Below are 24,070 nucleotides of genomic sequence, written 5' to 3'. Positions count from 1 at the left end.
TACTGGTTAATGCAATAAAGGGAGATTTAAAAATGAAAAACATACAGGAAAAGAAGTAATAAAACTAGAACTAGTAGGTTTAGCAGGGTTGTAGCATATAAGGTAATACACTAAAATCAAATGTGTTTCTATAAGTTAGCAGCAAACAATTAGAAACAAATTTAAAACAAGATACTATTGACAAGAGCATTAAAAATATGAACTGCAGGTAAATTTCATAAAATATATACAAACCAAAATAAATGGAGATATATGCCATCAGACATATGGTTCAGAATACTCAATATCATTAGGATGACAAGTCTCCCCCAGATTAATGTATATATTCAATGCAATTCTAATCAAAATACAGGCAGGCCTCTTTTGGGCAGGAGGAGTAGAAATTCATAAGCTGATCCTATAAATTACATGGAAATGCAAAGAACCTAAAAGAGCAAAAGTAGTTTTAGAAGAAAATAAAACTTAAGGATTTATACTTGATTTCATGACGTATTATAAAGGTACAGTAATGAAGATAAAGTTGTATTTATAAAGATAAATGTAACAGAATAGAAAATTAGAAATAGACCCACACATATATAGCCAATTGCTTTTCAACAAGGTCTAAGGCAATTCATTATACAAAAGATAGTCTCTTTAACAACTGATACTGGAACATTATATAAAATGTTTCATTATATGAAACATTTAGGGTTTCATTATATGAAAAAAATGAACCTCAACCCTACCTCACACCATATAAAAAACTTAACTCAAAATGGAATATAGACCTCACTGTAAAATTTAAAACTTCTAGAGAAAATTTAAGGGAAAATCTTAGTGACCTTAAGTTTATGTAACTTTTTAAAATAGGGTACAGAAAAACATAAAGTATAGAAAAAAAAAAGTCTATATGGGACCTTTCCAATTTTTAAAACTTCAAAAGACACTTTTAAGAAAATGAAAAGGCAATCCGTAGACTGAGAGAAAATATTTGCAAAACATAGATATTAATATCTAAAATATACAAAGTCCTCTAAGAAATTCTGCTATTTGCCACAACATGGGTGAAACTGGAGGGTATTATGCTAAGTGAAATAAGCCAGAGAAAGAAAGAAAGATACTGCATGGTATCACTTATATTTGGAATATAAAAGAAAAAGTGCAACTCATCGAAACAGATTTTTCTTTCTGTAGTTGATTTCTAGTTTCATACCATTGTGGTTGGAAAAAATGCTTGACATAATTTCTATCCTCTTAAATCTGTTGAGACTTGTTTTGTGGTCTAGTATGTGATCTATCCTGGAGAACATTCCATGTACACGTGAAAAGAATGTTTATTTTGCTGTTTTTGAATATAATGTCCTATAGATATCTATTAAGTCCAACTAGTCTATTGCACCATTTAAGACCATCATTGCCTTATTGATTTTCTGTCCAGATATGCAACCAACTGAAATGCCCACCAACAGATGAATGGATAAAAAAGATGTGAGATATATATATATATATATATATATATATATATACACAATGGACTATTACTCAACCATAAAAAAGAACAAAATTCTGCCATTTGCAGCAACATGGATGGACCTAGAGAACGTTATGCTTAGTGAAGTTAAGTCAGACAGAGAAAGACAGAAACTGTATGATATCACTTATAATTGGAATCTAAAAAATAATACAAATGAATATATATGCAAAACAGAAACAGACTCAGAGATATAGAAAACAAACAAACCAGTGGTAACCAAAGGGAAGAGGGGAGAAGGGAGGGGCAAATTAGGGGTACAGAATTAAGACATACAAACTACTATGTATAAAATAGATAAGCAATAAGGATATATTGCTATTACATGGAATTACAGCCATTATCATGTAATAATTTTAACGGAGTATAATCTGTAAAAATACTGAATCACTATGCTGTACACCTGAAACTAACACAATATTGTAAATCAACTATACTTCAATTCAAAAAACTCAAAGAGCGAGCAAACAGAAAAGTAGTTGCCACAGGCCGGGGGGAGGCAGATAGAAATAGGGAGAGATTGGTGAAAGGGGACAAACTTTTAATTATAAGATGAATGAAATCTAAGCATCTAATGTATAACATGGTAGCTATAGTTGATAACACTGTATTGTATTGATATAATTGAAATAAGCTAACAGGGTAGAACTCAAATGTTCACACACACACAGAAGATAAATATGTGAGGTGATGGATATGTTAATTAACTGGATGAGGGAAATCCTTTCACAATGTATATGTATATCAAATCACCATGTAAATATCTATTTTATTTGTCAACTATATCTCAAAAAAGCTGAAAAAGAGAACTGTGACTAATAACAAAACAATCTAACTTTAAAAAATGAACAAAGATATTTGAACAAACACTGTACCAAATAAGAGCTACAGATAGGAAATACACACATGAAAAGATGTTCAAAAAGCAAATTAAAACCACATGACACTATACATAAAGACTAATATGGAATGGTTAGAATTACAGTATGTAACCATGTCAAGTGTTGGTGAGAATGTGGCTAACTAGAACTCTCATCCACTGCTGGTAAGAGTATATAAAGTGTTTCTTTAAAAGTTAAACCTATCATAAGACTCTGCCAATATCAGGTATTTACCAGAGAAAATGAAAGCACACATCTGCACAAAGATTTGTACACGAATTTACACAGCAGCTATATCTATAACAGCCAAAAACTGGAATGAAAACAAATGTCCATCAACAAGTGACTGGATTAACAAACTATGGTATTTCTACACAATGGTATACTTCTCAGCAATGAAAAGGAAATGATACACAACAGCATGGATAAAATTCAAAATAACTATGCTGAATGAAAGATGCCGGGGAAAGAGTACATACTCTATGATTCCATTCATATAAAATTCTGGAAAATGCTAACATCCATAGTGACAAAAAGCAGATCAGCAATTGCGTGGTAACAGAGTTGGAGGAAGGAATGAATTACAAAGAGGTATAAGAAACTTTTGAGGGTGATGGAATTGTTTATTATTTTCATTGTACTGATGGTTTCAGGAATATATATGTCAAAACTCAACAAATTGATGCTTCACATATGTGTTATTTATTGTCTGTGAATTATACCTCAATAAACCTGTAAAAAGTAATACATATCTCACAGGATTATTGTAAGAATAACATATTGCACATAATAAGTATCAAATGAGCATGTAAAAATGCTGTTATTCTGGCACAGGATAAACATTTGATAAACATTAGCTTCTCGTGTAACAACTGAAAAAGTACTCAAGTAACTAATTCAATGTTCAAAGCACCTAAGTTATACCTTAGCTTCTTCCTCTTGTGCTTTTTTAACAATTGCTTGTAACTGCACCTCTCGTTTAAATTCAGCATGAAGTAATTTCTCTTCCATCATCCTACGTCGTTGGTCTAGTAACTCTTCTTTCCACTTCCGGACATCTTTCTCCTATATGCAATGAATTATCACATCATTAATTTCAGCATACATAGTCACTTGACAAGAAGTGCAAACAGATAAACAGCTTAGGAATTATAAAGTCAAGAATGTGGAAAGACCTAAAGGATCATGACTAATGATTACGAACACAGTCTATGGAGCCAGACTGATGAGTTCATAATCTACCATGGTCAGTTGTTAGATATATAAACTGGGCAACTTTTTTAGCCTATGTCTCAGTTTCCTTATCTATAAAGAGAAAAGTAGTAGTACCTAACTCATAGGTTTTCAAGATTGAGTGAATATATGTAAACTCTTAGAACAGTACATTAGACATTGCTCAAGAGAAATATTTGCTGTTATTATTATACTGCACTATGAGCACACTTAAAATGAAAATAGTGTATATGTCTTATCCTTATAAACATTAATGGCTCTATAACCCAAATTCAAGACAGATAATTTTATCCTAGAAATTGAAAAAAAGGTGAGAAGTCTGAAAAATAAATATTTGCATTAGAAACATTCTCTGAAGGAACAGAGAGTTTTGACTATAGAAGAATAATTACGTTAGCTCCCTTTACTTCCTTAAAACAATATCAAATAGAAGTAAAAGACTTGTCCTGTGCTCCAAGAAATCAGAACCTGCACCAGCAATAAGAATAAATTATAGAAAATCAATGTTGGCTCAACATGAATGGGAAGAAAACTAACATTTCAGTTGAATTTCATCTATATAATAATGTATTTAACCACCTAAAAAAGTATGATGCAGAAACAGTACTGGATTAGGAGCTAGGAACAGGTCCTTAAAGCTCTAGCTCTGCAAATTATTGGTCATGTGATATTGGTAACTAGCTCTGCAAATTATTGGTCATGTGACATTGGAAACAGCCCTTAGCCTCTCCTAGATTCAGTTTTCACATCTATAAAATGGGGTTCAGGGGGACTTTCCTTGTGGCGCAGCGGCTAAGAATCCGCCTGCCAATGCAGGAGACATGGGTTCGATCCCTGGTCTGGGAAAATCCCACATGCCACGGAGCAACTAAGCCCATGCACCACAACTACTGAGCCTGCGCTCTAGAACCCGCGAGCCACAACTACTGAGCCCGCACACCACAACTACTGAAGCCTGCGTGCCTGGAGCCTGTGCTCCACAACAAGAGAGGACATCGCAGTGAGAAGCCCGTGCACTGCAACGAAGACCCAAGGCAGCCAAAAATAAATAAATAAAATAAAATAAATTTTTTAAAAAATGGGGTTCAGGATCTGTTCAACTCTGTGTGCCTCACAGAGGTATTGTGGTGATCAGATGAGACCATATATGTATAGAATAGTGTTGAAACAATAACTCATTATATAAATGGAAGGTGGGATTTATCATTTAATAATTGAAGGGATACCTACATTGATGGGAAAATTAAACCAAAGAACCTCTAACGTCTTGTACAATTTCAAGAATTTACTATTTTGGGGCTTCCCTGGTGGCGCAGTGGTTGAGCCTGCGTGTCCGGAGCCTGTGCTCCACAACAGGAGAGGCCACAACAGTGAGAGGCCCGCGTACCGCAAAAAAAAAAAAAGAATTTACTATTTTGTTTGCATGAGTATCTGGAGATTATATTATATAGTGAGAAAATAAAGTATATAATTTTATTTGTATTAAAAATACAATAAGAAGGGAAATTATAATTGTATTAGAACATTTTTCTAAAGCTTAAAATGAAATAATATATTAACTCTTATAGAGCCCCATGAATGGAGACTGTTTTTCATATTTGATCTATTCAATCTAAATGATTAAAATCTTGATTAAAATGATTAAATTCTTGAGATTCAGGTAAAGAGAAAAATTACAGATTTTCTTCCTTTCCCAGCCAACTTGTCCACTGTACTAAGGAGAATCTTATGCCACCTCATTTTTACATTCAAATTATTTGGTCCAATTGTTTTCCCCAATTTTAAAACAAACATAAGTAATGCAAATATTTTTAACCTAGGCATATTAGTCCTCCTTTCTAGGACCAGAAGGTAACAAGGAGTTCACCTATACTATAACGGTTACCTATCTTCTGTCATGCTATGTTAGGTATATGTAGTTCACAGACTTCAAGATGGCTCCAAATGATCCCAGCCACCTGGTATTCAGACCCTTGTGTTTTTCCCTCCAACACTGTATCAGGTTCGTGACCAACACAATTCAGCAAAAGTGATGGTATATCACTTCCAAGATTAGGTTATAAAAGACAGTGCAGCTTCCATTTTGGCAGCTCACTTGTTCATTCTCTCTCTTTCTCGTCTTCTCTCAGATTACTCTGTGGGAAAGGTAGGAGCCATGTTATAAGAACATCAGGCTATGGAAAGACCCACATGGCAGGATACTGAGGTCCATAACCAACTGCTAAAGAGGAATCCAGGCCTGCCAATAACCATATGAGAGTTTGGGAGTGGATCCTTCAGCTCCAAATGACTGCTGCCCCAGACAACAGCTTGACTGCAACCTCAGGAGAGACTCTGAACAAAGAAATAACAACACAAGCCACTCCTGGTTTCCATGCCCAAGAAACTGTGAGCAGTTGTTTTAAGTGAAAATGTGTGTTGTTTTAAGCTGCTAAGTCTTGAGGCCCTTTGTTACACAGCACACATACCTAATACAGTACTCATGTCTGTCAGGTGTAACTAACAATAAGAATGACCATATGCTGAGCAACAGCCACCCGAGCACCACGCTACTGTTTTACTTGCCACTTTCATCATCACAACTGGTTAACAATGATAATTGTCATTTTATGGATAAAGAAATTAAAAGGCAGTATTGTTATGTAATTTGCCCAGGGCATCATATCCTATTATGTGGTTCAAACCAGGATTTCACCTGATTGGCCATCTCCAGAGCCCATGTTCTTTCCACTACATCACATTAACCAGAAGTTACACTGCTCTAAATACTCCAAGAATCTCTTCCATAAATCTAATTAGTGCCCTACTTATTCAAATCTGATCATCTCAAGCTCAAAACTGTCCTACCAATTCATTGAACACTTTGCACAAGACTACCCCAAGGAAACCTCCACTGAAAATGGCAAAAGACAACGCGCAGCTTTAATAATCCATGTGAACTCAGCAAAACATCAATTTACCAGCTTTTTTAGGAATGACAAATTCTGTTTTCTTTCTTTAACAGGTAGCTTTCTGTAACTCAGTAGATAGAAATGCTTTTGTTTCCTAGTAAATTTATTTTTATTGTTCTCTTAGCTTCTCTCGAACCAGAAGAAGTCAAGTTGAAAATAAGCCCATTAATTTAAGGCAATCATACTTCCCTAAAAATTAAAAACTCACCCTTTCTAACAATTTCTGAAGCTTTAATGTTTTCTCTTCACGTAACTTTTCCCTTAGCTGCTGTGCTTTCATTTGTTTTTCTTCATGTTTCTTCTTAGATTCTGCAATTGTTCTATTAATACAAACAAATGGACAAGAGACACAAATGTTTACATGATAAAGTCAGTAATATCTTCTTTAGTCTTCAAAGTTCTTAAAATAAATATAAAAAATATACAAAACTAACTTTGGCCTAAAATTTCACAGAAACATTGTCACTTTTCAATGGATCTGGAAATGTCTTGAATAATGTACCTTAAAATAGTATGTAGTAACTCCATTTAATAGTCAAGAACATCTAGTTCCCTTCCTGTGAAACATTTCAAATTAATTTTCAAAGGCCAGACCTTTTACGAGATGGTGAGGAAAGTTTTTCATGCATGTGAATTCCATGTCCTGGAGGTCTAGCAGGTTCCTCCTCTACAATATCCCCCCAGGATGTATTTTGGCGCCAAGATTCACGAGCTGTTTTCAGAAAAAAGAAAACTGCTATTGCTTAACCACATAATTCTATAAAACCAACATTTGAGAACAGACTTTTAAAAGGCATCCCACTCTTATTTATTTTACACAAAAACCCCAAGTAATAAGATAATCTATTTTATACCCCTCTACCTATACATACAACACACACACACACAAACATACAAACATGTAATACCTTCATAATCTGCAAGGACATCGTTCCAATCCATAGACATACCACAGAAAGATACACTTCCACTGCCCATGCTGGCCTAAAATGTAGTAAGAAAAATTGAGTAACAAATATTTGAACCAATTATAACCTTATAAAATGAACTATATATGAAATTTTTCTACCTATTGCTCATATATTTCATTTAGCAAACAGTCCAAAACCAGAAAAAAGTTACATACCTCTTACAGTCACAATAATTACCAAGTTAAAAATACCACAGCCTATACATTTTAAGAGGAAGACTAACCTACGTGCCATTAACAGCAGAGACAAGCCAAGTAATTTTAAAAGAAAACTACTGGGTTTAAACTATTACTACATAAATTCTGACATATTTAGAGCATACATCAGAAAAGCTAAAAAGTATTTGTTGGGCATTAAAATTTAATAGGATAACATAGCAAACATTCATGATACTTTTATTCTTTAAGAAATCCCTCTCATCAACATATATATCCTGAGCGCCTAGTGACAGCAAGGCAATGTATCATTTGCTTTTTATTAGCAGAAGGAAAGATATATCTTTGACTCTTCTTCAATCTGTACAATTATAATCTGAGTAATGTTACGTATTTACTTACTCTGAGATTCATTTTCTTGATGTGTAAAATGAGAAAACAACTTCCAACTTGTCAATTGCATTATATATAAAAACACTTAGTAATGGTAAAGTGCTTAAAAAAAAAACTTGCTATTGTTTATCGTATAAGTCTCAATCACCCAGAGAATAAAAATTCTAAAAGCTCACAGAAAAATCACTGTCGTTGTCAGTTTCAATATTGATATCATTGTTTTCTTCAGCTTCAATTTCTCTAGTTAACTGTTCCTCTTCAGCAATAGCACTAGCAATGGCTTCTTCATTGGCCTTTTCTAGACGATCTGCTAGCTCTTCCTTTTTAGCAAGAACTTCTGCCATAGACTATAAAGTGAAAAACAAAATCAGTTGACTGGAAAGTTAAGTAAGTATTTCTTTATGTTCTAATCATAAATAGTATATATAAAAATAGCATTGATCTAGAATTATAAAACTTGGGGTCCAGTTATATGACTCGGAAATTTCTTAAAAGCAAAAGACTATTTTATATTCCATAAAATGATACAATAATCCATGAGACCTTTTTACTAAACTGCTGTGTATGACAAACTGTGAAGTTGTATAAATAATAGTTATTGTTATTAATAATAAACTGTGAATTTCATTTGAGCACCAAAATTCAAAACATTTACAGGTCAAATATTTGAAAAACCAAAGAAAAACATTATACTTTAAAGGGAATATAAAAAAAAAATTATGCCGTACTGGTGATGACACTTTCTGAACATATATACCTTACTTAAAATTATGCATTAGAATTATGTAATACAAATATATGCATCAGAATTATTAATTAATAAATCCCTATAAAAAGCTAAATATGCATATTATAAACCCTAAAGCAAACAGTGAAATAACAAATATTTATGGCTACTAAGCCAAAAAAGAAGATAAATTATAAAAGAAAATTAATCAAAAAGATGGGAGAAAAAGGAAAAAGGGGATGAAGAACAGATGAGTCAAAGAGAAAAACAATAAGATGATATATTTAAAGGAACCATATTAATAATCACATTACACGGAAATAGAGACTCAAATTGGATAAAAGCAAGACCCCAAACCACATGCTGCCTATACGAAACCTAATTTAAATATGAGAATATAAACAGATTACAAATAAAAGAGCTACCATACTAACACTAACCAAAAGAAAGTTGAAGTACTAATATCAGACACAGTAAATTTCAGAGCAAAAAATATGACAAGGGATAAAGAAGGTCATTTCATAATGATAAACTGTTAATTCACTAAGAAGACAAAACAATCCTAAAGGTTTATGAACATAATAATAGATCTTCAAAATGAAAGAAGCAAAAACTGATAGAATTACAAAACAAAATAAACTTAATGGGAACGTAAAATGATGCAGCTACTTTGGAAAACAGTCTGATAGTTTCTCACAAAGGTTAAATGTAAAGTTACCATACGACCCAACAATCCCATTCCCAGATGTATACTCAGGAGAAACGAAACCATATGTTCACACAAAAACTTGTACACAAATATTTAAAGCAGCATTATTCATAAATTCCAAAAAGTGGAGAAAACCTAAATGTCCATCAACTGATGAATGGATAAAATATGGTATATTCTACAATTTTCAATCAGTGGAATATTATTTGGGCATAAAAAGGAATGAAATACTGATACAGGCTAAAACACGAATGACCTTGAAAACAATATGCCTAGTGAAAGAAACCATTTACAAAGACCACATATTGTATTCCACTTCTATGAAATGTCCAGAACAGGCAAATCTATAGAGACAAAAGACAGATTAGTGGTTGTATAGGGCTGGGTGGGTGGGGTGAAAGGGAGGACTGCTGCTGGGCACTGGGTTTCTTTTTGTAGTGATGGAAGTGTTCTAAAACTAATTATGGTGATGTCTGCACAACTCTGTGAATATACTAAAAAACACTGCACTGTACACTCTAAATGGATAAACTGTATGCTATGTAAATTATATCTCAATAAAGTTGGCTTAAAAAAAGTAGCCCCACAGATATATGCAGAGATTTCAATACCCCTCTCTCAACTGATAGAACAAGTACAGAAAATTGGCAAAGGAAACCTGAACAATATTATCAACAAAACTGACCTAGATATTTTCCCAAGAGAAATGAAAACATATGTTCAAAACAAAGACAAACGTTCATGGTGCCTTTATTCATAATAGAGAAACTGGCAACAACTCAAACATCTGTCAACAATTGAATGGATGAACATACTGAGTTACATGCATACAACAGAGTACTCCTAAAGACAATAAAAGAAGAAGGAACTATTAATATACACAACTACATGGATGAATCTCAAAATAATTATGCTGAGTGAAAGAAGCTAAACAAAGATTACATTATTCCATATACAGAAATTTCTTAAAATGCTAATTAATATGTAGTAACAGCAGAATAGTGATAACCCTGGGAAGGGGAAACAGGGAAGCGCAGAAAGGAGGGATTACAAAAGAGAAAGTGAAAACTTTTGGAGGCAATCGATACTTTCATTATCTTGATTATAGTGATGATTTCACAGGTATAAACACATGTCAAAATATATCAATGTGTATATCTTAAATATGTGAAGTTTACTGAAAATCAATAACACCTCAATAAAGGTATTAAAAATGCAAGTGCTTGCGCTTCAGCTTATTACTGAATTGGTCTGGAGTGGAGCCTAGACATGGGTATCCTTCTTAAAGCTTCCCCTCCCCACTTCATTTCCCCTGTCGATACTCTGCCCCCTCAAAACATACAAGATTGTCCCTGGGGAAGAGAATGGGGTGAGAGAGTTTAGATGACAGACCATTTCTTTGCATCATAAGCTTTTTCTCTGTAAACGCTAGAATATTATAGAAACTAACTTGTTAAGGTGCCACACAAATATCATACCTAACAATGATTTTAAAAAACTATTAAAGTTAAATATATTTAACTTTGCAGAAAGTAAATTCTCACATAAGCCTATTTCCTTCTCAATTTTATCTTCTCCAGAGAACATTTCTATTTCACCTCTTAAGACCTGAAGAGATTTTAACAGAGTAACAGAGCTTACGGATGAAATAATGACTAAATTATCCATATACAACTTCTACTATTTTCACACTGTGAAATTCAAACACATACCTGCATACATAATCATTTTTTAAATTTCTAAATTTTCATTAAAATTTGTAATTTCAGTAAATCTAAAAAAAATAAATCCATGGTAGCTAGGATTTACATCAGCATATTTTTACAATGGTGGCAAAAGTGGACCTTAAACATAAAGGGTCCTTTATGTTTAATAAATAAATTTTATTATTATAAATTCTTACAGTCGTTTTTTGCTTAGGCTTCTGTTAAATAAGAGAACTACAGATTTTTTTAGTTGAACCATGTATGTGACAATACTATATTGAGGCGAAAAAAGAAAACAATTTTCTCAACACTGCAGCAATTCTCTATAACCCTCTATTTAGAACCTAAACAATGACATGCTTATCTAGAGCAACCCACAGAAGTATCTGTGCCAAGACAAATTAAAAACATAAAATTTTCTCCAAATATTAGTTTAGTTAAAATTCCTCTAAGACCTCTAAGGATATGATAATATTCATATGTAAAGCAGAACTTATTTTCCTTCAAGTATGTAAATGTCATTCTCAAAATAACCAAGGGTTTTTAATACTCTACCATAAGCTTATTTTACCTACGTGATCAAAATAAAAATGATGAGAGAAGAATTTTTAAATAATTATTTTATGCTTATTTAACTATAGGATCTTTTTCCTCTTTCGAAATTTGATTCTCATAGAATCCATTTGCCAAATACATAATTTAATATGATAGCTAGCTATGAAAACAAAAATATAAATACGACCAATTTCTACCGATACATTAAACCCACTATTTATATGACCGTAAATTAGTTAACCTTTAAAATATTCGCACTAAAAAACCTAAGTTAAAAAAAAGTTGCCCTTTATTCCTTTATAAAGGAATCTAAATATTTGTTGTTCTTATTACTGTAACTCTTATTTTTCCCTTAAACAATCCATATCAAATTTCAACTACCTAATCTTGTTCTCTCTCTAAAATGTATAATTTGGCCTAATATCATCTGCTGGTATCATCTTTCAACATGATGAGGCATTAAATTTAAAAAGAAATTATAGTATACAGTGGCCAATTAAAAACTAAATTTGGAGTGTAGGAGGAGGAACCGAGATGGCGGAGTAGAGGGACATGCTCTCACTCCCTCTTGCGAGATCACCAAAATAACAACTAGCTGCTGGACAATCATCCACAGGAAGACACTGGAACTCACCAAAAAAGATACCCCACATACAAAGACAAAGGAGAAGCCACAATGAGAAGGTAGGAGGGGCACAATCACAGTAAAATCAAATCCCATAACTGCCGGGTAGGTGACTCATAGACTGGAGAACACTTATACCACAGAAGTCCACACATTGGAGTGAAGGTTCTGAGCCCCATATCAGGCTTCCCAACCTGAGGGTCCAGCAACCGGAGCAGGAATTCCTAGAGAATCAAACTTTGAAGCCTAGTGGGAATTGACTGTAGGACTTCTACAGGACTGGGGGAAACAGAGACTCCACTATTGGAGAGCACACACGAAGTAGTGTGTGCATCGGGACACAGGGGAAGGAGCAGTGACCCCAGGGGAGATTGAACCAGACCTATCTGCTTGTGTTGGAGGTTCTCCTGCAGAAGCGGGGGTGGGGGGGATGCTGTGGCTCACCGTGGGGACAAGGACACTGGCAGCAAAAGTTCTGGGAAGTACTCCTAGGCTAGAGACCTCCCAGAGTATGTCAATAGCCCCACCAAAGAGCCCAGGTAGGCTCAAGTGTTTGGTTGCCTCAGGCAAAACAACCACAGGGAGGGAACCAAGCCCCACCCATCAGCAGTCAAGTGGATTAAAGTTTTACTGAGTTCTGCACACCAGAGCAACAGCCAGCTCTACCCACCAACAGTCCCTCCCATCAGGAAACTTACACAAGCCTCTTAGATAGCCTCATCCACCAGAAGGCAGACAGCAGAAGTAAGAAGAACCACAAATCTGCAGCCTGGGAACAAAAACCACATTCACAGAAAGATAGACAAGATGAAAAGGCAGAGGGCTATGTACCAGATGAAGGAACAAGATAAAACCCCAGAAAAACAACTAAATTAAGTGGAGATAGGCAACCTTCCAGAAAAAGAATTCAGAATAACGATAGTGAAGATGATCCAGGACCTCGGAAAAAGAATGGAGGCAAAGATCGAGAAGATGCAAGAAATGTTTAACAAAGACCTAGAACAATTAAAGAGCAAACAAACAGAGATGAACAATACAATAACTGAAATGAAAACTACACTAGAAGGAATCAATAGCAGAATAACTGAGGCAGAAGAACGGATAAGTGACCTGGAAGACAGAACGGTGGAATTCACTGCTGTGGAAAAGAATAAAGAAAAAAAGAATGAAAAGAAATGAAGACAGCCTAAGAGACCTCTGAGACAACATTAAACGCAACAACACTTGCATTATAGGGGTCCCAGAAGGAGAAGAGAGAGTGAAAGGACCAGAGAAAATATTTGAAAAGATTATAGTCAAAAACTTCCCTAATGTGGGAAAGGAAATAGCGACCCAAGTCCAGGAAGCGAAGTGAGTCCCATGCAGGGTAAACCCAAGGAGAAACATGCCGAGACACATAGTAATCAAATTGGCAAAAATTAAAGACAAAGAAAAATTATTGAAAGCAGCAAGGGAAAAATGAAAAATAACATACAAGGGAATTCCCATAAGGCTAACAGCTCATTTCTCAGCAGAAACTCTACAAGACAGAAGGGAGTGGCATGATATACTTAAAGTGATGAAAGGGAAGAACTTAAAACCAAGATTACTCTACCAGGTAAGGATCTCATTCAGATTCAATGGAGAAATCAAAAGCTTTACAGACAAGCAAAAAGTATGAGAATTCAGCACTACCAAACCAACTCCACAACAAATGCTAAAGGAACTTTTCTAAGTGGGAAACACAACAGAAGAAAAGGATCTACAAAAACAAACACAAAACAATTAAGAAAATGGTCATAGGAACATACATATCAATAATTACCTTAAATGTGAATGGATTAAATGCTCCAACCAAAAGACACAGGCTTGCTGAATGGATACAAAAACAAGACCCATATATATGCAGTCTACAAGAGACCCACTTCAGACGTAGGGACACATACAGACTGAAAGTGAGGGGATGGACAAAGATATTCCGTGCAAATGGAAATCAAGAGAAAGCTGGAGTAGCTTTGCTCATATCAGATACAACAGACTTTAAAATAAAGAATGTTACAAGAGACAAGGAAGGACACTACATAATAATCAAGAGGTCAATCCAAGAAGATATAACAATTATAATTATATATTCACCCAACATAGGAGCACCTCAATACATAAGGCAACTGCTAACAGCTATAAAAGAGGAAATCGACAGTAACACAATAATAGTAGGGGACTTTAACACCTCACTTACACCAATGGACAGATCATCCAAAAGGAAATAAATACGGAAACAGAAGCTTTAAATGACACAATAGATGAGATAGATTTAATTGATATTTACAGGACATTCCATCCAAAAACAACACAATACACTTTCTTCTCAAGTGTGCACAGAACATTCTCCGGGATAGATCACATCTTGGGTCACAAATCAAGCCTCAGTAAATTTAAGAAAACTGAAATCATATCAAGCATCTTTTCTGACCACAACGCTATGAGACTAGAAATGAATTACAGGGAAAAAAACGTAAAAAACACAAACACATGGAGGCTAAACAATACGTTAATAAACAACCAAGAAATCACTGGAGAAATCAAAGAGGAAATCAAAAAATCCCTAGAGACAAATGATAACGAAAACACGACGATCCAAAACTTATGGGATGCAGCAAAAGCAGTTCTAACAGGGAAGTTTATAGCTATACAAGCCTACCTCAAGAAACCAAAAAAATCTCAAGTAAACAATCTAAACTTACACCTAAAGGAACTAGAGAAAGAATAACAAACAAAACCCAAATTTAGCAGAAGGAAAGAAATCATAAATATCAGAGCAGAAATAAAGGAAACAGAAACAAAGAAAACAATAGCAAAGATCAATAAAACTAAAAGCTGGTTCTTTGAGAAGACAAAATTGATAAACCATTAGCCAGACTCATGAAGAAAAAGAGGGAGAGGACTCAAATGAATAAAATTAGAATGAAAAAGAAGTTACAACAGACACTGTAGAAATACAAAGCATCCTAAGAGACTACTACAAGCAACTCTATGCCAATAAAATGGACAACCTGGAAGAAATGGACAAATTCCTAGAAAGGTATAACCTTCCAAGACTGAACCAAGAAGAAACAGAAAATATGAACAGGCCAATCACAAGTAATAAAGTTGAAACTGTGATTAAAAATCTTCCAACAGGGCTTCCCTGGTGGCGCAGTGCTTGAGAGTCCACCTGCCGATGCAGGGGACACGGGTTCGTGCCCCAGTCCCGGAATATTCCACATGCCGCAGAGCAGCAGGGCCCGTGAGCCATGGCCGCTAAGCCTGCGCGTCTGGAGCCTGTGCTCCGCAACTGGAGAGAACACAACAGTGAGAGGCCCGTGTACCGCAAAAAAAAAAAAATCTTCCAACAAACAAAAGTCCAGAACCACATAGCTTCAGAGCTGAATTCTATCAAACATTTAGAGAAGAGCTAACACCCACCCTTCTCAAACTCTTCCAAAAAACTGCAGAGGGAAGAACACTCCCAAACTCATTTAATGAGGCCACCATCACCCTGATGCCAAAACCAGAAAAAGATACTACAAAAAAAGAAAATTACAGACCAATATCACTGATGAATATAGATGCAAAAATCCTCAACAAAATACTAGCAGACAGAATCCAACAACACATTGAAAGGATCATACACCATGACCAAGTGGGATTTATCCCTGGGATGCAAGGATTCTTCACTATGTACAAATCAATGTGATACACCATATTAACAAATTGAAGAATAAAAACCATATGATCATCTCAATAGATGAAGAAAAGGCTTTTGACAAAATTCAACACCATTTATGATAAAAACTCTCCAGAAAGTGGGCATAGAGGGAACCTACCTCAACATAATAAAGGCCATATACGACAAACCCACAGCAAACATCATTCTCAATGGTGAAAAACTGAAAGCATTTCCTCTAAGATCAGGAATGAGACAAGGATGTCCATTCTCACCACTATTATTCAACATACTTTTGGAAGTCCTAGCCACAGCAGTCAGAGAAGAAAAAGAAATAAAAGGAATACAAATTGGAAAAGAAGTTAAACTGTCACTGTTTGCAGATGACAGGATAATATACATAGAGAATCCTAAAACTGCCACCAGAAAACTACTAGAGTTAATCAATGAATTTGGTAAAGTTGCAGGGTACAAAATTAATGCACAGAAATCTCCTGCATTTCCTATACACTGATGATGAAAAATCTGAAAGAGAAATTACAGAAACACTCCCACTTACCATTGCAACAAAAAGAATAAAATACCTAGGAATAAACCTACCTAGGGAGACAAAAGACCTGTATGCAGAAAACTGTAAGACACTGAAGAAAGAAATTAAATATGATACCAACAGATGGAGAGATATACAATGTTCTTGGATTGGAAGAATCAACATTGTGAAAATGACTATACTACCCAAAGCAATCTACATATTCAATGCAATACCTATCAAGTTACCAATGGCATTTTTTACAGAACTAGAACAAATCATCTTAAAGTTTGTACAGCGACACAAAAGACCCCGAATAGCCAAAGCAGTCTTGAGGGAAAAAAACGGAGCTGGAGGAATCAGACTCTCTGACTTCAGACTATACTACAAAGCTACAGTAATCAAGACAATATGGTACTGGCACAAAAACAGAAGCACAGATCAATGGAACAAGATAGAAAGCCCAGAGACAAACCCACGCACCTATGGTCAACTAATCTATGACAAAGGAGGCAAAGATATACAATGGAGAAAAGACAGTCTCTTCAATAAGTGGTGCTGGGAAAACTGGACAGCTACAGGTAAAAGAATGACATTAGAACATTCTCTAACACCATATACAGAAATAAACTCAAAATGGATTCGAGACCTAAATGTAAGACCAGACACTATAAAATCTTAGACAAAAACATAGGAAGAACACTCTTTGACATAAACCACAGCAAGATCTTTTTTGATCCACCTCCTAGAGTAATGGAAATAAAAACAAAAATAAACAAATTGGACCTAATAAAACTTCAAAGCTTTTGCACAGCAAAGGAAACCATAAACAAGACAAAAAGACAACCCTCAGAATGGGAGAAAATATTTGCAAACGAATCAATGGACAAAGGATTAATCTCCAAAATATATAGACAGCTCATGCAGCTCAATATTAAAGAAACAAACAACCCAATCCAAAAATGGGCAGAATACCTAAATAGACATTTCTCCAAAGAAGACATACAGATGGCCAAGAGGCACATGAAAAGCTGCTCAACATCACTAATTATTAGAGAAATGCAAATCAAAACTACAATGAGGTATCACCTCACACCAGTTAGAATGGGCATCATCAGAAATTCTACAAACAACAAATGCCGGAGAGGGTGTGGAGAAAAGGGAACCCTCTTGCACTGTTGGTGGGAATGTAATTTGATACAGCCACTATGGAGAACTAAAAATAGAATCGAACTAAAAATAGAATTACTGGGCATATACCCCGAGAAAACCATAATTCAAAAAGACACATGCACCCCAATGTTCATTGCAGCACTATTTACAATGGCAAGGTCATGGAAGCAACCTAAATGCCCATCGACAGATGAATGGATAAAGAAGTTGTGGTACATATATACAATGGAATATTACTCAGCCATAAAAAGGAACGAAATTGAGTCATTTGTTGAGACACAGATGGACCTAGAGACTGTCATACAGAGTGAAGTAAGTCAGAAAGGGCTAAATAAATATCGTATATTAACGCATATATGTGGAACCTAGAAAAATGGTACAGATGAACCAGTTTGCAAGGCAGAAGTTGAGACACAGATGTAGAGAACAAACATATGGACACCAAGGGGGGAAATCCGCGGTGGGGTGCAGATGGTGGTGTGCTGAATTGGGCGATTGGGATTGACATGTTTACACTGATGTGTATAAAACTGATTACTAGTAAGAACCTGCAGTATAAAGAAACAAACAAAACCTAATACTAAACTTTCTTTGGGTTATTTGTATGGAAATATGTTAATATAAATGTTTCAGACATTACGTGAAATTTCTAAAAATCTTATATGTTCTGGTATAATGTTATAAGTCATAATTCTAGTTATTACTTTAAAATGTATATCTCAGAAAAAACTAAATTTCCTTGTCAATTGCCAAAAAAAAAAGGAACTAAATTTGAATTTTTTCTCAACAACTTTTTATATGTGCCTATTCCTTTTGAAAATTACTTTTTAAACAAACCCAACATGACCTAATCTGAATTATACTCAGGCCAAGTATCTTAATACTAAAATGGGAAGGAGAAAGACATGAGCAGAATTAAATAGTCATCCAAAAACATAAACCTATAAGTAATTTTAAGTCAATGCATTTTTAAAGATTCTGCCATAGGGATGATAAATAAATTTCATCTTAAAGACCAACTCCAAGCAAATGATAATAACTGTCTAAAGTACTCTGTTAAGAGAATTCTTAAAGCTAAGTTCATTAAGCACAATTTCCCATCTATCAGAGTGGTAGATGTTGCATAGAAAACATTATTATGACAGTTTCTTAACATGTGATCAAATCACACACAAAGTGAATGATTTCGAGCAAGTTATTTAATTCTCACAGTCTCATTTCCTTCCTCTACAAAAGAAGAAGAAACTTAACTATATCAAAAGATTGCTATAAGAATAAAATGTTAAAATGAAATAACATATATCAAATGCTATGTTAAAAAGTGCTTGTAAAGTGTAGAGAAATATACATTACAATTTTTTATTATCGGAGTTTATGTCTCTTTAATATATTTACTCAGAATTTCGATAAGTTGTTCTTACCAAGTTAGCAGCACTCACATTTGAAATATCTGATGGATCCATTTCACTTTCTATTCTTTCTTTCTCTTCTGAAAATTTGTCTTCACTTGCTTGCAAAGGTGTGTCAGCTTGCTGAGTAACTGAAACACACTCTATATCAATGTGAACGGCAGGTATTTCAGAAGTTTGCACAGAATTGTCTTGTAAGAAACTACTGCCAGAGTTCTTGACATCATCCAGTGTACTCACTGTGAACTAACGAAACATATTACAGATTGAATCAGAGATAATGGAAAATACTCACCAACTTATTTCACTCTAGAAAACCTGATTCTGCTTAACCTATCAACTGTAAAGCAGCAGTTGACTGACAGATGACTCAGTCATTTTTTGGTATGTTTCAAGTATAAGAAGAGAAACCATTAAGCAGCCACAAATTTTATTTGCACATCTACTATGTTTAGGACACCACATAGCACATAATACCAAATCTCAGATATAAAAGAGAAATACACCATAAAAAGTAGAGTATATGTCAGCATGCAGTTTCATTATGCAATTCATATTCTTTAGACTTCAATAGGCTCTCCATTCCCCTTTAGAAATATTTAACACATAACCAAGAGAAACGTAAAAACCATTTAAACAAATACAACTTATGCTGAAGTCAAATACATACCCATTTTTTTAAAAACTTTCTAGTTTAGTGAATAGGAACAAGGCTTTATTTTCACTTTCTAACAGAGTACAGAAAGAATGGTGCTATGTTTTCCAGCTATACTCAGAGTAATGAACTCCAAGGAGAAGAACTAAAATCTAAAATTGTGAATTTAAAACTTACTCACATCACTACTTAAATAAACATTAGATAAACAGTGCAGTGGCCATAAAAACCCTAGTTTGATATAGTATTTATATAAATATTAAACTTGGCCAAGTCATATAAACTACTTTAAAAATCCTACTATTGGTTAGAACTTTAAAGTGTCCCAAAGTGTTCATTTTAGCATAAGCATTATTCAAATTGCATCACAATGTTTATATTGCTATCAACATTATCCATACATCAGTCACCATGGTTTATAATCTTCTCAGTAATATTTACATTAGCATTATTGATCTTCACAATATAGTCAATGCTGTTTATTAAAAAATCAATATCAACTTAAATAACAAAATCAAAGCTAAACTATAATGTTGAAAAATATATAAAAATGCTAATTCCATTTTCAGAATGACAGTGGAGAAAACAATTATTAATATTAGCTTGGCCACCACAAGCAGTGAACTTTTATACTGAAATAATTTAACAATAATTACTCAAAAGTTCTATGTATAGACTATTTCTAAAACCTCAAAAAATCACATAAGTTTATTCATTACACAAAATCAGCATAATTTTTATACTGTTAAATTTTATAGTTAAAATATAATACATGTACCAAGAATGCCAGATGGTAGTTAAGTGATATAGAAAGTGATTTCGTCATCAAATTTACCTACATTTAAAAGTTTCTTAAAGTTTCACCCAACAACTATGTACTGATTACTTTCTACGTATCTTTGACTCTGCTCCATATTGTGGGAAATTAAAAGGCAACATAAGATAATGCCCGCAAGGAGCTTTAAATCTCATGTGGGCACAAAACATACATATATTAAAGAGTTATAAAACATCAGGAACAATGTAGGATTAAGAGCCATTATTATCATTAAGGAGAAAAACCATGGAAGTTGAGTACAGTTTCTAATAAAAATAAATATCCTACAAGTAAAAGGAGAGAATTTTAAAAGGCAGATACTATTCTGTACTGAGAAATATGACAACTATTTTACAACTTTTTTACTTAGTCCCTGTACCTTATCAAAGAATCTCTCTTATATTTCATTGGACATTTTACATAAAATTATACTAACTGAACATAAAATTTTTTTGTAAACAAATATCTTTTTTTTTGTTGTTGTTTGTTTTGCGGTACGCGGGCCTCCCACTGCTGTGGCCTCTCCCGCCGCGGAGCACAGGCTCCGGACGCGCAGGCTCAGCGGCCATGGCTCACGGGCCCAGCCGCTCCGCGGCATGTGGGATCCTCCCAGACCGGGGCACGAACCCGTGTCCCCTGCATCGGCAGGCGGACTCTCAACCACTGCGCCACCAGGGAAGCCAAACAAATATCTTTTAAAAATGCATTGCTGGGACTTCCCTGGCGGTCCAGTGGTTAAGACTCCATGCTTCCAACGCAGGGGGTGCAGGTTCAATCCCTGGTCTGGGAACTAAGATCCCACATGCCGTACAGGGTGGCCAAAAAAAAAAAATAATAATAATAAAATAAAATTTTTTAAAAGTCCTGTTTTTTTAAAAAAAATGCCTTGCTTAACCAAGTAAGTAAAATAAACTTCAAATGGACTGACAGAAGAGTACTGGGAATATTAACTTTAAAGAATTATTTAAATATAAATCACTCTATACTCGAATTGTAGGAAGTAAAAGTAGAGCAAGTGAAAAATTATTCTACTTTCAACACCATTTAAAATAACACTACAAATGAAGCAAGAGGACACCATTTTAACCAGTAATCAAAGTTAACAAACTTGGGCAAATTGATATGATATGCCTTTAAATGTGAGGCTAAGAACAATCACTTTATTTCTCTCAAAAATGTATAAGCTAAAGTGAATAATGAATAAACAAACTGAAGAACACTACAAAAAACCCACAATGTATACTTCAAAAATATTAATGTCATGAAAGACAAAGACAGGCTGAATAACTGTCCCTGGTGAAAGACATTAAAGAAACAAAGCCAAATACAATGTGTAACTCTAGATTGGATCATGCATCATGGAAAAACATTCTATGAAGAAATTATTGGGACAACTGGAAATTTTTGAATACAGACTATAAATTCGATAACAATATTATATAAATGTCAAATTCCCCGAATTTTATAACTATAGTGTGGTTATGTAAAAGAGTTTCTTTGTTCTTTAGAGATATATGCTATAGCATTTAAGGGTGAATGGTTACGATATTTGCACATTACTCTCAAATGTTTAGCATACAATATGAGGGTGTGATATGTAAATAGAGAGAGAAAAAAATGTGGCAAAATGTTAATCTGTGAATCTACGAAAAGGGTACAGGAGAGTTCATTATTCTATTCTTGCAACTTTTCTGTAGATCTGAAATTTTTCACAATAAAAGTAAAAAATGAAGTAGAAAAATTAAGACATTCCAACATACATATATATATCCGTTATAAAAAAGCAATAAAAGGATTTTCAGAATGTACTACCTGGGTTCTCTCTGTGAGAGGATGATCACATGAGTGTAATGAGTCTTTGAGCCGAGATTCTATAGTATTAGAAGGTCCACCTCCAACAAATTCACCTTTCTGAATACTTTTGTCAGGTAGAAGACGTACATTTTCTTTATCACTGTCATCCTTTGACCTTAATGCTTCTGTTGGTAATGAAACTTTTGGCACCACTGCTGTTGATCGTGAACGAACAGGCCTTCCTCTCTGAACAGTTTCCCATCCTTCAGCATCTTTCCGTTCTACGCAATTGAGGGAAGAAAATAAATCAAGATTTCTTTGATGATAAACATTTTCAAAAACCTACAAAATAACATTTTCCAATCTAATTCCCATTAAATATAACTAAAATATAAACATGACACTAATTACTATGCAAGGTGTATTGTGCACAAGTGTGTCTGTGTATTCTCTAGTTCCTACAACCACACTGTGGGGCAGGTATCATTATCCCTATCTTACAAATGATAAAACTGAGATTAAGACTGACCTAAGACCCTGGGACTTCCCTGGTGGTCCAGTGGTAAAGAATTCACCTTATAATGCAGGGGACATGGGTTCGATCCCTGGTCCCACATGCCAAGGGGCAACTAAGCCAGAGCACGACAACTACTGAGTTCACACCCCTCAACTAGAGAGCCTGCATGCCGCAAACTACAGAGCCCATGCACCCTGGAGCCTGTGTGCCACAACTAGAGAGAAACCCATGTGCCACAATGAAAGATCCCACATGCCTCAATGAAGATCCGGTGTGCCGCAACTAAGGTTCAATGCAGCCAAAAATAAAATAAATAAATAAGAAATAAATCCTTAAAAAACAAAAAAGACTGACCTAAGGCCCCATAGTCAGAAAGTAATAACATTTATACTGTGTATACTATGTGCTAGAACTGTTCTAAGTGCCTTAGATGTAACTCTTTTAAATAAACCCTCTTAGAGGGTTCACAACAACCCTCTAAGATCAGTACTATCATTCCCATATTACCAGTGAGGAAACTGAGACAAAGAGAGGTTGAGTAATTTACCCAAGGTCACACACTTAGTAAAGGTAAAGCCAAGATGTAAGTCTAGGCAAATTGGTTCTGATGTCCATACCCAACGAATATGTAAAAACTACCTCCCCTTCTTTTAGAATCCAAACATAGGCCTTGGTCCAAAATCCACGTTCTTTTTCCCCTGTCTCAGTACTAACAGTATACACTGACTTAGGAAAAAAAGGTAAAAAACTATTTTAATGATCATAAGATTATAGTGTTAAATGAATGAACCCTCAATGATCTAGTCCAGTATTTCACCATACACATAAGAAAATGAGGGCCTGTATCCAAAGTCACAGAGCAAACTAGCCTAAAATAAATAAGCTTCTACCAAAATGTTTCAAAATTTCACAACCTGAGATATATATGTATACAGTGATAGCCACAATTTTTAAAATTTTATAGGCTAATTGTAATCTATCAAAATTAGTATGAAGACTTCCAGTTCTGGCCAAGATGGAGTAGCCTCACCTTCATTTCCACGTCCTCCTACTTACAATTAAGAACTCTGGA

At 34.6% G+C, this 24,070-nt stretch overlaps 1 protein-coding gene across 6 annotated transcripts in view; it reads right to left on the bottom strand.

Annotated features, from left to right (window-relative positions):
- The window catches only part of SCAPER (S-phase cyclin A associated protein in the ER), a 492,749-nt gene that overhangs the window by 322,772 nt on the left and 145,907 nt on the right, over window positions 1-24,070 (bottom strand). For 5 of the 6 annotated variants that reach the window (XM_067754830.1, XM_067754881.1, XM_067754838.1 and 2 more), the window contains exons 9-15: window positions 22,500-22,762; window positions 19,228-19,461; window positions 8,274-8,444; window positions 7,487-7,562; window positions 7,173-7,290; window positions 6,787-6,898; window positions 3,319-3,459 (exon numbers count right to left, since the gene is read on the bottom strand). In XM_067754830.1, coding sequence (XP_067610931.1) covers window positions 3,319-3,459; window positions 6,787-6,898; window positions 7,173-7,290; window positions 7,487-7,562; window positions 8,274-8,444; window positions 19,228-19,461; window positions 22,500-22,762 — 1,115 coding nt within the window. The remainder of the gene's footprint in view (window positions 1-3,318; window positions 3,460-6,786; window positions 6,899-7,172; window positions 7,291-7,486; window positions 7,563-8,273; window positions 8,445-19,227; window positions 19,462-22,499; window positions 22,763-24,070) is intronic. The other variant, XM_067754870.1, reaches the window with a different exon arrangement.

This window comes from Pseudorca crassidens, chromosome 1 (genome assembly GCF_039906515.1).
Source record: "Pseudorca crassidens isolate mPseCra1 chromosome 1, mPseCra1.hap1, whole genome shotgun sequence".
NCBI lineage: Eukaryota > Metazoa > Chordata > Mammalia > Artiodactyla > Delphinidae > Pseudorca > Pseudorca crassidens.
The sequence above is the reverse complement of the archived record's forward strand: the minus strand, read 5'-3'. Positions and strand labels throughout refer to the sequence as shown.